Below are 17,473 nucleotides of genomic sequence, written 5' to 3'. Positions count from 1 at the left end.
TCTATAAATTCCTGCTCCATGGATTTCAAGGCCAAAAGAAGCATTCATAGTGATTTAGCTTGATCTTCTGTATTAAAGGAACATAAAATTCCATCCAGTAACTTCGTGTTGGATGTAGTTTGGCAGGTGGGTTTTTTTCAATAAGATATCTATTCTCTAAAACATCGGGAGAATTCACCACTTGCCTTGAAAATCTGCTACCAGTTAAGAGCATTTGCTCTTAAAAACTGCATTCCTATATCTCTAATCTGAATTGTTATGCATTCAGTTTCCAACCACTGACCCTTGTTATGCCACTTCCTACCATGGGTGAAATATAGAAATCAAGCATTCAGAAACTGCCAGCAGACCAGAAGCAGCTCAGACTCTTTGTTTCACAAAATCACCGTTATTGTCAAGTTTTACAAAACAAGGCCTCCTAGGAAATTACACTTCCCAGCTTTTGTTAAAGTTGACAAGATCCATGATCCTTAAAACAAAATATTTCAAGCTGTTCATATTGTCATTTTAAGAAACTCAGTGTTGGTTAAATGTTTAAAATCATCTTGTCATGCATGGCTATGTCAAATGCTGTGAAAGAAAGCCTATATTAACTCTTTGTCACACATACTCTTACTTAAACTGTAAGTCAAGTTCACAGGTGTAGATTTATTCTCTTTCAGTTGTGGAAACCAAGGGAAGACTGTTCAATAAAGAACAGATTCATCACACGTAAGAGCAACCTCTGAGGTACTTAAGTGATGCTTCCCTAAAAGCAGGAAGCTCCAGCAGGTAATGCAGTCATTTGAGATCTCAACAATTCAGCAATTAAAGATTGTTCCAGGGCTGGCTGTGCTAACAAGCTACACTCCTCAGATGCTTAGATGAATCTGGGACTTCAAAACAATGAATAAGGTCTGGTTTACATGTGCATTTAAGGGAAGTGTAAAGAACCATGAAAAATCACAAGCTGCATATTTAGAACTGTTTGCTTTAATAAGCAGTAATAATAGTAATCAAGAGGAGGAAATAATTTTATCATGTGATTTCAAGCAGAATTCCTATGACTGATGAATATCAAACTACTATAAATAATAGCAGAAACTACATAGAGACTAATAGTCTAAGATTCCATTTGCTTATCCCTCAATGTGCTGAAGTTACTACAACTTTAAGTTGACCATTTTAGTTAATGGATGTGTATTTCTCAACTTTTTTGAGGCTTCTTTCAATTTGCAGCCACCCTAAAGAGTAGCAAAGAGCTTTTTCTCAGAAACAACTCTTTCTCAGAAATAGCTCTCTGATGACAGAGAAAGGGGATTAGTTAAATCTAGGGTGTTTCAGGGGATGTAGTGAGGAGACTCAATAAAAAGGAAAAAAAAGACAGACCTCATAAAAAATATTTCCTTTCCCTTTCTCATCCTCTTTCCTAAAGTGTTAGTGAACATTTGCTGGTCATTAACTGGAATATGGTGCAGATATATTTTCATGAGCTAATTAAAATAAATCATATCATCTTGAATTTACTTGTGCTGTGAACCTAATAGTTCAGAAAAGGAGTTCAAATAGCAGCATAATTCAGGATCGTGAAGACATGACACAGGAATCACTGCAGGCTCACTATCTTAATGTAGAGATGTGGAATGGTGAATGTGTTTGCTCAGTCGGGAGCAGGTACACATACAATAAGATACTTTACAGGTAGGAAGTGTGCTTGTACAGATATTTTTTTTTTCTGAAAGGAGTTATTTTCTATTAAATAAATAAATGAGTGAATAAAACTTTTTTCTGTTGTGATCTGTTCCTCTGTTCTTCATAAACTGAAAATCAAGAACCATGCATTATGATGCAGGGCAGAACCACTGCTGTGAAAATTCTCCTACTTATTTGAATAAAGCTCATTTGTAACCCTTCTATAGTTCTGAAGCAGTATATCTGAAAATAAGCACAAAGCATATAGTCATTGTGCATCTTAAAATGACACACAGGACTCTGCTATGCTATTGCTACAGTATCTGTATTACATACTACATATGCCTGTCTTTAAGTGAGGGAAAAAGTTAGATCTATATGACAATATGTGGGCTCATGGGCTGGCTGATAGATCCCAATGACAGGATTACAGTCCCTCATTTTTAGGCCCTTTCAACCAAAGCAGTCCACAGCACTTCAATTTAATGCTGAAGGTCTGTCTATTTCACCTACCCTGAAGGGTGAAAGATTCAGTCCATCAGAATGTATTCAGGAGGGTTAAGCACAACTCTTTCTTCCCCCCCCCCCCCCCCCCCCATGTTTTTTCATTGGTGGCAAAACAGTGCCAAAAGCAATGCTTTGCTTTGTCTCATTCCAACTTGCCACTGGTGTACAAACAACAGGACTCTGCAGGAACACAGGTTAACTCAACTTTTCCCAGTTCCTGCTATGAAAAGGCATCCCTTCATCCCTAGCAGAGCTAGTCGCCTGATTAGTAAGCTCTTGATGATTATTGGTACAACTAGGCTATGGCAGCAAGCAGAAGGCAGAGAAAAGACAGAGGAAGGAAAAAAAAAGTTTGCTTGGATGGAGATAGAGGACAGAGAGCTGAAAACTTAACTGAGCACAGGCATACATCAAAATTCCTAGGGGTCAGGGAAAATGGGGTGTTAGGCTTTCACGTGAGGGAAGATTATGAAGGAAGAGACTTTTCCACCGTGCTGGCTGGAGCAGAGAATTCAGGAGAGTCAAGCAGCAGCCCAAAAGGGCCTGGTTTTGATGCAGTGGGACAGGAAGCCTGTTCTGTGCTTGACAGTGAACAGTTACTCATTCCACACAAAATGATTCTGCTTCAATGAGAGGGATTCACCTCACATTTCCTATAGCCTAAAGGCTACAGCAATTGTGTATGAAGTATCCATTTAAGCTTCCTCAGGCAGCAGAGAAAACTGAGCACAGGTTTCAAGTATCAGCAGTGAATACAGCACGCAATGATTTATTATGTAAAAGCAAGAGACAGGCAATCTCATGTCCTTTCGTTAAGTTTAGCATAATGCCCAAATCACTCAACAAGCTTGAAAATGCCCACTTCACCAACTAACTTGTAAGTTTTGCCAGTGCTGAAAACTGCCCTGTTTAATACCCACACGATTTATGCAATTCTAAGTACACATGAAAAGAGAAATATGGGCAAAACTGGATTAGAATTCAGAGCAACTGCTCCTGTGTCACATACTAATCTACCCATCGTCAAGGTGTGTCTCATTTTGTCACCGGTAATGGAGAGGACCTAAATTTATTACGGCCACAAATTCAGCATTTTAAGGACCTCCACTTGATTAGGAATCCAGGACATAACCCAACTCAAAGTTTCCACTAGAGCAGTTCTGCCATTTGGATCACCAGTGTAAAATACTGCATCACCTATCCCTGAGGGAGAAGATGAGTGATGCAGTCGTGCATCTGCTAGGAAAAAAAAAAAAAAAAAAAAAGAAAAAAAAAAGGTAATGACCAGTTTCCTCTTCATTAGATTCATCTATATTTATTTTAAAGACTCTCAGTGCAGTTCTCTCTGAAGGGATGTATTTGAACACACTACTACAAATCCTCTACTGTAATGATGAGCCAGTTTAGAAGGTATTAGTGAGATTAAACAGTGCAGACAGTGAATGAATTCAGCATAAAGCCCAGGAAAGTCTTAAAATAATATACAGAGTAATCCAGTGGGTTTTATTTAACTGGTTACAGTGTCTTGGGCTCTTGAGCTCACAAGCTTTGCCTAAAGAGGAGACATCAGAATAAGAAATCAAATACTTTGAGGGCCCTAAAATAAAAAGATTTTCGGGTAAAATAGTTTTAGGGACAGCAAATAATAGCTTGCTATTAATTATGAGAATCTTATCTTCTACAACCTCCTTTTGAACATCACATTAGTAAGTGAAGAAATTATTCCCACAGATGTCAGTAACGCAGGATCAAACCACAAACCTCTAGGCACAAAGACCCTCACTGGAGGCACTGGGCTTTAAATTAGGCTTCAAATCTTTCTTTAAAGGTACAATTCCCTCTCTAATTATTATGTTACACCCTAACTACAAAGCTTTACAGAGGCAGCAAGGTGTGTGGTAACAGCATTCCTACAGTCTTGAAGAAAATGCACATTAAACAGCAGAATGACAGAAATGCTAGGCTGGTACTTAAGTTAAAAGTTACTGAGATTGGAATCCTGGCAAACATTCAGGGCAATGATGTATCAAGCTGAATGAATTAATGTTTTACTAATGACTTGAACTTTAACAAGCTAAAATCCTTCTTCAGAAAGGGCAAAAAAAGAAAAATTCTGTCTTTTCAAAGAGCTTCCTAAGGGCCTACTGCTAAATGAAATTCTTTCTAGTACTAAAACCAAAACCTAATTAGTTAAATCTGTAAAAGAAAGACTAAGTGAAGAAAACCCTAGAGAAAACAAGCCACAATATAGTAACTTAAGAAATTCTCATCTAGGCAAAAAAACCAAACAAAAATTAACACAGGTCAAATTAATTCACTAATTTAACAGGATTTTCACTCTGCTTGTATTATTCCTGGCTCTTAACTTCAAAGAATCATAGAATCATAGAATTGTTTAGGTTGGAAAAGACCTTTAAGATCATTGAGTCCAACTGTTAGCTTAGCATTGCCAAGTCCACCACTTAAAACCCCCACATCCCTAAGTGCCACATCTACATATCTTTTAGATACCTCCAGGGAATCCAGGAACCTCAACCAATTCCCTGGGCAGCCTGTTCCAATGCTTGACCACACTTTCAGTGAAAACATTTTTCCTAATATCCAATCTAAACCTGCCCTGGCACAACTTGAGGCCATTTCCTTTCATCCTATCACTTGTTACTTGGGAAAAGAGACTGACACCCACCTCACTCCAACCTCCTCTCAGGGAGCTGTAGGGAGTGATAAGGTCTCCCCTGAGCCTCCTTTTCCCCAGGCTGAATAGCTCCAGGTCCCTCAGCCGCTCCTCATCAGACTTGTGCTCCAGACCCTTCACCAGCTCTGTTGCCCTTCTCTGGACATGCTCCAGCACCTCAACATCCCTCTTGCAGTGAGGGGCCCAAAACTGAACACAGGATTTGAGGTGCGGCCTCACCAGTGCTGGGTACAGGGGGACAATCACTGCCCTTGTCCTGCTGGCCACACTGTTTCAGATACAAGCCAGGATGCTATTGGTCACCTTGGCCACCTGGGCACACTGCTGCCTTATGTCCAGCCAGCTGTCAACCAACACCCCCAGGTCCTTTCCCACCAGGCAGCTTTCCAGCCACCCTGCCCCAAGCCTCTAGCACTGCGTGGGGTTGTTGTGACCCAAGTGCAGGACCCAGCATTCAGCCTTCTTGAACTCCATGCAGCTGGCCTCAGCCCATCGATCCAGCCTGTCCGGATCCTTCCTGCCCTCAGCCACATCAACACTGCTGCCCAACCTGGTGTCATCTGCAAACTTACTGAGGGTGCACTCAATACTCTTGTCCAGATTATTGATAAAGATATTAAAAAGAACTGTCCCCAATACTGAGCCATAAGGAACACCACTTGTGACCGGCTGCCAACTGGATTTAACTCCATTCACCATCATCTTTGGGCCAGCCAGTCAGCTTTTTACCTAGCAAAGAGTACACTCATTCAAGCGATGAGCAGCCAGTTCCTCCAAGAGAATGCTGTGGGAAACTATGTCAAAGGCTTTGCTAAAGTCCAGGTAAACAACATCCACAGCCTTTCCTTCATGCACTAAGCAGGTCATCTTGTCATAGAAGGAGATCAGGATCATCAAGCAGGATCTGCCTTTCATAAACCCATGCTGGCTGGGCCTGATCATGTGGTTGTCCTGTATGTGCTGTGTGATGGCAGTCAACATGACCTTCGTAACCTCCAGCACCAAGGTCAGGCTGAGAGGCCTGTAGTTTCCCAGATCCTCCTTCCAGCACTTCTTGTAGATGGGTGTAAGCTTTGCTAACTTCCAGCTGACTGGGGACCTCCCTGCTTAGCCAGGACTTCTGATAAAAGGTGGAGAGGGGCTTGGTGAGCACTCCTGCCAGCTCCCTCAGCGTCTTTGTGTAGATTCCATCCAGCCCAATTCAGTTGTGTGTGTCTAGTTGTGTGTGTAGGTCACTGACCATTTCCCCTTGGATTATGGGGGCTTCATTATGTTTCCATTTCTGTCTTCTAACTCAGGGGGCTGGGTACCCAGGGAACAGCTGGTCTTACTATTGAAGACTGAGGTAAAGGCAGCATTAAGTACCTCAGCCTTTTCCTCATCCTTTGTCACTGTTTTTCTCCCTGCATACAATAAAGGATGGAGATTCTTCTCAGCCCTCCTTTTGTTGCTAATGCACTTACAGAAACATTTTTTATTGTCTTTTATGTCAGTAGTCAGATTAAGTACTAGTTAGGCTTTGGCCCTTCCAGCTTTCTCCCTGCATAACCTCACAACATCCTTGTAGTCCTGAGTTGCCTGCTCCTTCTTCCAAAGGTCATAAACTGTCCGCCTTTTCCTCAGTTCTAGCCAAAGATCTCTGTTCTGCCAGGCTACTCTTCTTAACCATTGGCTCATCTTTTGGAACACAGAGACAGCCTGCTCTTCCTCCTTTAAAATTTCTTCCTTGAAGAATGCCCAGCCTTGCTGGACTCCTTTTTCCTTCAGGACTGCCTCCCAAGGGATTTTGTTAACCAGGCTCCAAAACAGGCCACACTGCCCTCTGGAATTCCAAGGCAGCAGTTCTGCTATCCCCATTCCTTACTTCTACAAGAATCAAAACCTATCATTTCATGATCACTGTGCCCGAGATGGCCTCCAACCACCACATCACCCACAAGTCCTTCTCTGTTTGCAAACAACAGGCCCAGCGGGTGCCTTCGCCAGCTGGGTCCCTCACCCACTGTGTCAGGAAGTTGCCTTCCACACACTCCAGGAGCCTCTGAGACGGTTTCCTCTTTGCTGTATTGTATTTGCAGCAGACATCTGGTAAGTTGAAGTCCCCCGTGAGAACAAGGGCTAGTGATTGTGAGACTTCTCCCAGCTGCTTATAGAATATTTCATCTGCCTCTTCATCCTGGTTGGGTGGTCTGTAACAGACTCTTACCATGATCTCTGCCGTGCTGGCTTTCCCCCCAGTTCTTGCCCATAAACACTCAACCCTATCATCACCATCATTAAGCTCCAGACAAAACACTCCCTAACATACTTCAATGCCAATTATAAAGAACAGGTCATATAATTTCAAAGAAAATTTGAACAGCATCCAAACACAATTTTGGCTTATGGAATAAAACTAATATCTTCATGTTCCAGAAATTACACAGAGGTTGAAGAGGCAAGAATTATCCTTACGTTATAAGATTTAGCAAGGCAAACAGAGTCTTACAATATCTAGAATGTTATAAATTAAGATGCACATATTGCAAAAATTTGATGACAATATATGACATCATTATATTTTCTCAATTTTTAATTTAACATGATTCTTAATGTATTTCCACAGGTTAAGACTCACAAATGTTTCTTGTTGGAATACTGTTTTTCACATCTCTGTAGTTTGTTTCAGAGGTATTTATCCCTCTTGTATGAACAGTAATCTAATTTTTAAAGAAATCCAGGAACTTCTTCGATACATTTAACCTACTGATCAGACAAACCTTTATGGGAACTCTAGAGACACTACACGGTTAACTGGCAAGTGAAGTGATAAATGCTAAACTCATCCTGAGGGCTATTTAGAATCCCTCAGTGAAAATAGGTTGGGAAATCAAACAAGTCAGGGTTCCTTGACAGCAGCCATCATTTCATTCTTCTCTAGACCTCTGTATTTGCAACCACCAACCAATATGATTTCACAGGCTTATTATAGCTCGCTTTAGGAATTAGTGTCTTTCTGCATGTTCTCATGTCAGTGGCAATCAGTGTTACTCCTGAAAGTTCTCAATTCCTCTACTTAAGCCTAGTGTGTCTCCTTAATCTCTTTAATTCTTGCTTTTTGACCTAATTTTACTGCTCATTGTCATGCTTCTTTTGCTGCTAGTTGGGCCTTACTCTGTATCTTAAGAATAGAAAAGTTAAATTGTGGATTGTTTTTAAGTAAAAATCCTGCTGAATACTTAAAGGGCTATCCTGAGCATTATCATCCTTGCCTCTCACCTGATCAGGTCAAATGAAATTACTGGCATTTTTCAGCTTGATGGAGCTGAGCTGGTCAATTTTGTTGCAAATGCGTTGTTCTTTAAAAGTGTGATTATTCTGCAAGTCATCTCAGCTTAAAACTAGGAAAATACCTATCACCAGGTGATGGTGTTGGAGACAGTTCCCTTCTAGCCAACAGTCAGCGTGCTCATTCTACATGGAGACAAGACTATTGGCCCTGACTCAAAGAGAAATGGAACCAAAATCTCCCTGCCCTAAACTCTGATGTAAGCCACCAGCTTAAGTGCTATTCCGGAATGCACTGCTCCTAATTGGCCTGTTCAAGCCATTTTATTCTATGAAACATAGCAAGTATTAGCAGAAAAGGAGAAATATAGAGGGAAAAAGAGAGGAGGAACACACACAAAAAATGAGACAGAATTTGTGGGGCCCATGCTAACAGCACTTAGTTGCAAAGTGGAACATCAGAGTACAGGCTGTGTTCCAATGAGTAATTAAGAATTCGTATACATGGGCAGCAAACAGAAAATGAACACAAAACTGGCCAGAATATAGGTGAAGACACATTATGGTGGGTATGGGTTCCAAGTCTCTGAAACGAAGGAAGGAATTGCAGCCAAGACTTCCATGTTTGGACAAAGTGTCCTAACTTGTGTATAAAAGGCAATTAAACCCACAATTGCCTCCTCTTTCCTAATCCAAAACAGTACCTAAATCCACCCCTTCAATCACGCCGCTTTGCTTCTGTTAAAAAATGACCAATAATCCAGGACGGGGAGCAGAGGAAAGCTTTGCCTTTGGATAAAATCACCATTAGAACCCAAATAATTAAAAACAAACAAAAACTGACTTGCCAAATGAAACTACTTTTTTTTGCTTTTCAAAAAACATTTTGTTTTAGCCCGACAAAGCAGACCTTCTTTCATATATATATATATATATATATATATTTGGCGGATAAGGTGATATTCAAATTAGAAACAGAAAATTCCATCATTTCCATCAGTCAGTCTAAAACACCAGTACAAAGAAACCAATATAACTGGTACAGAAGACAATGAAAAACTTTCCACTGAGATTAGTAAGGCTTCTACTAGACTTTCTGTATACCCCATATAATCATCTCTTACTCCTGTACACTTTAACAGAGATTAATTTTGCTGTGACCTTGCAGCCACATTCACAACAATGCCCTCATGAATTAATTTTTTATTTACAGAAAGGTTTATTTTGAGGTTTGAGGTTTTTTTGTTTGGTTTGGGTTTTTTTTATAAACTGTAGTGTCATACTACTGTTTAAATCCCCTGGTAATACTTACAGTAAGAAGCGTGACACATGGAAAATTATTTGGACAACAACCTAGAGTATATCAAAACAGCAGCAACAAGCCTGGCAACAGACCAGAATCCAATACAGTACTTGGCAAATGATGGAAAATGTACCACCAACATCTGATGCCCTCATTTTTAAGATAAAGATAGATGTCGTTGATGTTTCTTGCCAAGATGAGTGAGCCCAAATGCCATATGTGAGGTCAAGCAAGGATGCTGCAAATAATTCCCAATGATACTTTACCAGTCTGCTTCTTTAAGAACTGTCAGATATTGAGTCCAAAATACCTCTTCCTACACTATTACTGTAGCCCACCCAGGAAAATACATCAGTGTTACAGCTTTGAAAAGCAGCACTGACAACTGTTTTAGTTTAATATTTATACTCAGAAGTGTAATATTATTCTCTCAGAAATGAATGAAACATACCAGAATGGTAAAATTCCTAAAAATATATTTTTTATTTAGTAACATGAAGGATGACAGATGAAATAATTATATTTCAGAAATGTAATGGAAGTTTTCTCTAAGCAGTAGAACAGTACTTCTTTAATTTCTTGCATAAACATATCTGGGAAAACTCTACAAAGTTTTCCCAGAAATTAAGTTTAAAGGCTAACTTCAGGGAATTGTTTTTGAAAGACTCTTGCTTCAATGGAAATTTAACCAAACGTTAGTACAGGAAAATGCAGTGCTGTGTAAAGGCATTTAAAGATCTGTAATGAAAAGTTTAAATGAGATTTAGCTAATGATGTAAATCACCAGTTTCAGTGAGCCCTGGCTCTGCTATGCTTTGGCTTTAAGTTAGAAAAGCTCGCCAAAGAGCCTGAAAAAAACCAAACCAAACCAAACCAAAACCCAAACCCCCAAAAAACCACAAAAAAAGGAAAAAAGTCTTGTTTCTTTCCTTCCCTAATGATCCTCACATTCCTAAAACAGCCATGATAGTCTGTCATTACTTCCTCTGAAAGCATTCTACACTTGAGGCACTGTATTGCAAGACACCACTTAGCAGTCCTAAAGAAGCAGTTTGGAAGACTCCACTTGAGCACTGAGCAAAGAAGGGACTTAGGTAAAACAGATAATGGCTGAACAGAAAAATGAGTTTCCCCCTTACATGTGGTTTGTGGTGGGGTTTTTGAGGGTTTTTTTGTTTGGTTGTTTTTTATAATGCTCCAGGCCCAAAAAGACCAAATGTCAGGGTTATCTCATTTATTTTCCTCAGAACAAGAAAATTTAATGGAACTGACTTTGTAATGCAAAATATTGTTAATATGGCAACAGCCTCTTGCAACAAAAAAATACTGAGTCACATAACGCTAATTTCTTCCATGAGTTCTGCAATCCTGCTTGAGAAGTTTCCGAATCTTCAGAAGACAGAAAGGGGAAGAGGAAGAACAAGCAAGGCAGACTAATGTGATGAGAGCACTAGCCAAGCAACAAGCAGGTCAAGGAAAAGGTGATATTTTAAAAATATCTGGGGGCAGATCACTATTTTGAAGATATGAACATTCCTTTACTGACTTTACATGGTCTGAACTTGAGCATTTCAGAGGTATCCACAACACCTAAACAGAAAAAAGAAATTTTTTTATGTGAAGCAAAAATACAGACAACAATAGTCCTTTACAGAAAAGCTCTACTCTTTAACTGGCATTCAGCACACTACTGTAGTACTGCTACCCCAGTCCCAAACCCATTGCTGGGCAAGGGAATCTATTTGACTCTGATACTGCCTCTGAAGGTATGGGGTTTGTGCTAGGGTTTGAGTTTAGTGCCAGCTTTGGGGTATGTTTGCTTTACTCTACACAATCAGCAGAACCCGGCCAAAAATTTACCTTAAACCAGTTCAACCAGTTTCACATTATTTGAAACAGCACATCTCAGGAGAAAATACCTTCTACAGATTGGATAGGTAGGCATTTAGATCCATATTCTTACTCAATTACTATGACTTACTGCAGTGACATTAAATAAACTCAGACAAGCAGAGTATAATGTGAAAGTAAACAATGAACTTCAGTTTTAACTGCGTATTTTCAGTGCTAGTTTCTCATGTAAGGAGTAAAAATGCTTCCGACAATTCACAAGGGATGTAGCATGAAATTGTAGCCTGCAGTTTTCTGACAGGCACAAGTGCTCTATGCACTGCAGCTAATTTCTGTGTCAACTTTCATTCTGTACAGATTAGTGCCATTTTGCATAGCTGAAGCACCAACTCTATGCATATATTTGGTAATGCCATACATATATCATACATTCCTTGAGCTTTCAGTAATATGAAGTTGCTGCAGACACTGCAACTTCTTATTACGTATATCAGATTTAAGTTACTCTGTAAGTCTGTTTTTTGCTAATTAAAAGGCTCAAGCATTTTCAGCTGAATCTTTTCCTTCAATCTAGCAAGTCTCTCAATAGTGTGCAAATTTACATAATACAAATACATCCAGTTCAACTGTCAGTCTGGATTTCCTTTTTTTCCCTTCCTCGCAGGAAAAAACCCCACTGTTTTCCCTGCCTTCTAGCATTATTGGTTCCTTTACTAATCATTGAATTACGAATTTAATAATATAAACATCAAGAATCACCACCGTCACATGCTTACACTTGCCAAGAAGAATTTTTTCTTCACCTTGTTAATGGAATGTGGAGGCCACTTCTGAGGAAAGAGATTCAGCTGACACTACTGTGCAACTACTGTGAAAAACCAAATTCCACACTTTCTTCAAGGTTTTGCTAAAATAGATTCATAACACCTTTCAGTATCAACAGGTCTCCACATGACCATTTCAAGATTAAAATTCAAAACAAAGTAAAGCATAAATTGCTAATAAGAACTATGGTAGTTCTTTCAAAACATCACACGGCTAACTCAGCAGCATCTGATATACTAGTGTCTTCTTGTTCTGACGGAAATGCAAGGGCTCACCCAATTTATAGCAGATCATCTTGAGGCTAAATCCCTAAACATGATGAATAAAACCCTCTTCTATCCTTAAAAATATTAGTGCTGATAAATGACTGAATTGCATTCAATTTATTTCACTTAATCACTCTTAGGAAACATGCCATTTAAAGCCAGAAAAGCACTACAGCCATACATATGTAGATAATTGATACTGACAGTAAGACTCCTTCAAAGCTTAAAACCTCAACCAGTTCTTTCTGGTGAATCCTCTAATTTTGGTTTGAATACAGCAGGCCTATGCTCTCACTTCTGAATTACAGTCCTAAAGGTTCTTTCCTTTTATTCTTAAAAGGCCTTCCTTTCTTTTCATAATTGAGCCCATTTCTGTTCTTCTTAGTTTTAACTGGAAAGTTATCACAAGATAGCAATAACCCATGAGCTATTCTCCATTTGTCTAAACTGCAGTTTTCTCCCTTGGCCAGTAAGCAAACAAGTTTGTCCCAGTACCATATTTCATGCTTTCAGACCCCCACAATTCCATAAGCAGCACAGCACTCACTCCCACTGTGAGAAACTGAGCAGGCAAGGGGTCCAAAGCTGCCAGAGTGCCGACTTGGCTCTTTTCCCCTCACTTACCCACCTAGTCTGCTGTTGCCCTAACTTATCATAAATGCTAGCCACATGTAAGAAGATAAACAAAATTCCAGATCCACAACAAAATTCACACCAGAGCAGTTTGATGGCTCCTTGTACTTGGCCTCCAGGCAACTGCCTGAAATAACAGACTTGGGCCTTAATAGGACTATCATCATTTAAGAGGCTGACAAAAGAGTTTCTGCATTTGTTTGCAAAAGTCATGGTATAATGAGTGGGGCAGATCAACCATCAAAAGATGGAGCTAGAGAAAATCATGTTGCTCTGCTCTTATTTGCAGTTTATAGACCATGAACAAATATTCCAAGACACACAGAAAAGTTTTTTACAGGCAACACTAGAGGTATGGGACAAAATCGACTTTCTGATTCATGCTATTTGAAGAGAGCAGTGACTGGTGTTGTAGGTTCCCTTCGCTGGGGCATGAGACGACTGGAAGGTATAAAATATTTGGGTTGCAAGACGCGCCTTATTTTTTTAAACTTATGTGAAATAACATAAAGCTGAATTATATGAACACATATTCTATCACTGAATCACGTTTTGAAATCCCTCCTGATTTCAACTGGATCACTCATGGACTATGGCACAATTCAGCTTAAATGAAGTCCCACTTATTTCATTTACATCATTAGGCACGGTATAGTAGCCATCACAAACTTGTTATTACTGCAGAATTCCTGATACAGAAGACAGAAGTCTGAAATTCTACTGTGGATGTTGGTAGTCTGTGCTGCATCTTTCACTCTGATCTTGTGTGTAGTCTCTTAGTATGGCCTGGCTTAAAATAAAAAACACTAAAACAATAGTCTTGGTACCACTGAAATTCTGCCAAAATATAGCTGAGCTGCAAAACACTGGCTTTGATATTTTGCTGAAGAGGGTGGAAATATAGCTAGATTAAATTGCTGGATTTTTCACCCCTGTACAGATTCTAAAGGCACTTCTAATAAATTTGAGTTATTTCAGTCAGACAAATATTAATGTTCTGATCACAACTTTATCTCTTTTAAATGCAGTTTTATGATCCTCAGTCAAGCAGAAAACCAGAAATATTCTGAAATGCAACACAGCTCATTTTTCACTGTGCTAACAAATAAGCCTTAGGAAAGCAAAGACCATCTCACCATCTAGCTAAGTAGTCTGCGAGATAGTTGCAGGTTCCAAAGGCTCTAAAAAAATCAACAACCACCTTGTTATCATAATGATACTTTGTATTATGAAAAATAGCATTCTGTTACAATTGACAGGCTGTTACAACTCTGCCAAGTAGAAGCAGATGTGGCAGGTAAGCTTTCCAATGAAACAAAAAATCTTGGTATAGAGTAGGAATATATTAAGTGCAATCTACTTTAACTACATATTTGCCACTAGAAAGTGTTCAAGTAGCATGGAGAGAAGTCTCACAAACATCGGGTTAACAAGGAGAATCTCCGTTTTAAGAACTCATGTTAATCAGGTTGCTGAGAGCAAACTTTATTCAGCTTTAATTACTCCCATCACATGAAACTTTGAAACATATCAAGACTGAGTATTTGTTTAACCTACTAGAAGAACAACTTGAAAATCATGAACAATGTCACAATGTGGTGACGCCTTTCATAAGAAAATGATGGTATCCCTAATAAAATATAGCACTCCGTGCTCCGTTATCTTTACTTAGCTTTAAATTTCTCTAACCTATATCTCAGGTTTCCTTAAATAAAATATTTAAGGAAAATAAGTGTTACAAACTCTTGTCTCACCCCTTGTTCTCTGATGTAGCAAAGATTTGCAAAGACATTTGCAGAAGTCTCTAGAGGTACTGTCTCTTCTATGCTTGTCCAGCACAATGAACAGGAGAACAAGCTTTAATATACCATTTCCAGAAATGGTAGATGGTGGCAAAACTGTTCAGTCTGTGAAAGACAGGATAAATCCCTGTCCACCGATCTTAATACCATTAATTGGCCATGCTTCTTGTAAAGCAGTAACACAAACTGCATACACATGAGCTAAAAATAAGCTAACTTGAAGCATTTTTCCTAAGAAGTATATTATTAAATCAACTAATACAATTCATTGCCAGTTACTCATAGAGCTGTATCACATATTTAAAAAGGTATTAACGTAACATAATCTAGCCATATCTTACCATACACAGGAATATCTACATTTAGGAATATCCACACTAAGTACAGAATTTGGATTGGGGGGGTAAAAAACCAAAACAAAAAGCCTGTTAATGTTTTTGTTTGCCCTTTAAACTGTTCTTTCTTTGTTCTTTAAAAACAAACAAAAAAAAACCCCAACTACATTTTTTTTTCTTCTCAATCAAGTATATGTCAGTATTCTCAATTTGTTTTTATTCTATTGTTTTGCATCCTCCACAATCCTAAAAAATAATATTAGTCAGGACACATCACATCAGTCAACTGACAAAGATCTTTGACAAGCCATTGAGGATTCTGTTATGTTAAGGAGGTAGAATCACAACTTGAACTCTATGCAACATGTATATTACAGACAATGTATCCATATGAATAGCTTATAGCTGGAACCTTTAAAAAGGTAGGCAACGGTAACTGCAAATCAAAACTTAGAAAGTTTCTCAAGATAAAAAACTTATGAGAATTTCTATGTAAAGAGCCTGGACATGGAATACAAAGGTAAAACTACAGAAAGCCCAGGTATCTGAGTAGACTTAGACAATTTCCCTTCCTTGCTAGAGTAGGTTGAGTGTTTTTTCATTAGACGTAACTGCCATTTTACCAACACCTCTGTAATCAAGACAAGGAACAGGTCACAACATGGGAAAGTCATAACAAAACTCATATTCCAAGAGGTAACTTGGACTTCCCTTTATTAGACTCAATGTTCTTAAACTCCCAGAGTATACTTAAACTCTTTCAAGAACAACAAAAGCACAGATCTTATGAGTACTCACCACCGTCTTCAACCATGAAATGAAAACTGTCACTGGTGGCATTGTCACTCCCTCGTAAAACATAGCATATCTTCATATCATCAATATCAGCTGGAAAGAGTCAGGAAAATTATATGTTATTTTAAATGCTGAAGATAGGAAATTGTTTTTATAGAAAAACTTGACATGTATTAAATAGTTTAGCTTCACCAGAGAGGCACCAAGGCTCTTTAGCAGAGCTCAGGAATTTCAGTACTAACAGCACTGAAGTTTTACAGACACCATTCATTCTCCCTCCCTTTACTTCCCCCTTCCCAGTGCCCTCTTTCTTTTAAGATGTATTTACAGAAAGAACTGAAAGGAAACGTAAAGACATAGATCAATAGTCAGAACTATTTCATATTTTTAGTGGTGCATTTTCTTAAACAGAGGTGTATTTCCACTAAGATATTGATTCTGTCCTTCTTCAGCCTGAGAAGTACTGTAGAGGTCACAGAAAAACTGTGGGTGAAACAAGAGCAAAACACAGGGTATCTTCTATGTTAATTTCTACCCTTCATTCAAGAGACAAGACAAATTAGTTCACACAACCCCTCCCTCCCACCCCTAGAACTAGATTATTTCTGTCATGTAGTCTACCTCTAGGATAGGATATCTCTATACATTCTGCTATAGAGAGAACTCAGTCTCTTTAGTTTTCCACAAAAATGCTCTCTCCACCAGACCATCCTTCCTTATCAGCATGTTTTCAAAGGACATGGCATATAATCTATATGAACCATCATAAATAGTGCTCAAACATTTAGTGTGATCAGCAGTTTTAAGAACCCAAACAGATGCAATCAGACAGACAAGACTTCAGCAAGAAAAACTTCAGTGCACAATTCTGAATCATCAATTACAGCAAAGAAAGTATGTAAAAGGTAAAGAAATATTACTATTGTGTTTTTTTGGTTTTATTGAGTAGTGGTGAGAAATGAAAACCAATTTTTGTCACTTCCTTTGAAAGACTGTTGTTGGTAAAAATCCATGTCTGACACACATTTTAAGAAAAAGTGAAAGAAATTAATAGCATTCAAGTAGAGCTGAAGTACCACCCAAGTTCTCCTCCCATGTTAGCCAGATGCATTAGTAAAAAGAAGCCAAAAGCACTTTTGTTAAAGCTCCTCAAAATCCTCAGTTCCAAAAGTAGCCAGACATCTTCCAGGGCAAACAAGTTAAGAGCATTATCAGGAAATATATGTCACTGAAGAATCTCTTCCATAAATGTTTGAAAGTTAAAGATCAAAAATTCATGGGGCTATAAAGAGGACGCAAATGCCTCTTCATGCCAGTGGAGCAAATAAATCTTTCATCCTGCAAACACTTGCACAAATACTCAGCTCTGCCCATGTGGGTAGCCTTATCAAAATCCATGGTTCCAACACACATAAAGATAAGTACTTGAGCCAGTGTTTGCAGGACCAGGGCCACCTCATCAAAAAAAGCCCCTTGTCATCCAAACATCTTAATTTTGTCAAAAGAATTGCAAAGGAATGACC

The 17,473-nt window shown here is 38.9% G+C and overlaps 1 protein-coding gene across 1 annotated transcript in view; it reads right to left on the bottom strand.

Annotated features, from left to right (window-relative positions):
- The window catches only part of FREM2 (FRAS1 related extracellular matrix 2), a 144,407-nt gene that overhangs the window by 115,467 nt on the left and 11,467 nt on the right, over positions 1-17,473 (bottom strand). Inside the window, exon 2 of the mRNA XM_080376594.1 lies at positions 15,954-16,043. Within this exon, the coding sequence (XP_080232720.1) occupies positions 15,954-16,043 (90 nt within the window). The remainder of the gene's footprint in view (positions 1-15,953; positions 16,044-17,473) is intronic.

Source organism: Falco punctatus (assembly GCF_963210335.1).
Source record: "Falco punctatus genome assembly, chromosome: 2".
Lineage (NCBI taxonomy): Eukaryota > Metazoa > Chordata > Aves > Falconiformes > Falconidae > Falco > Falco punctatus.
Note: the sequence above shows the minus strand (reverse complement) of the source record. Positions and strands in the feature narration are given on the sequence as shown.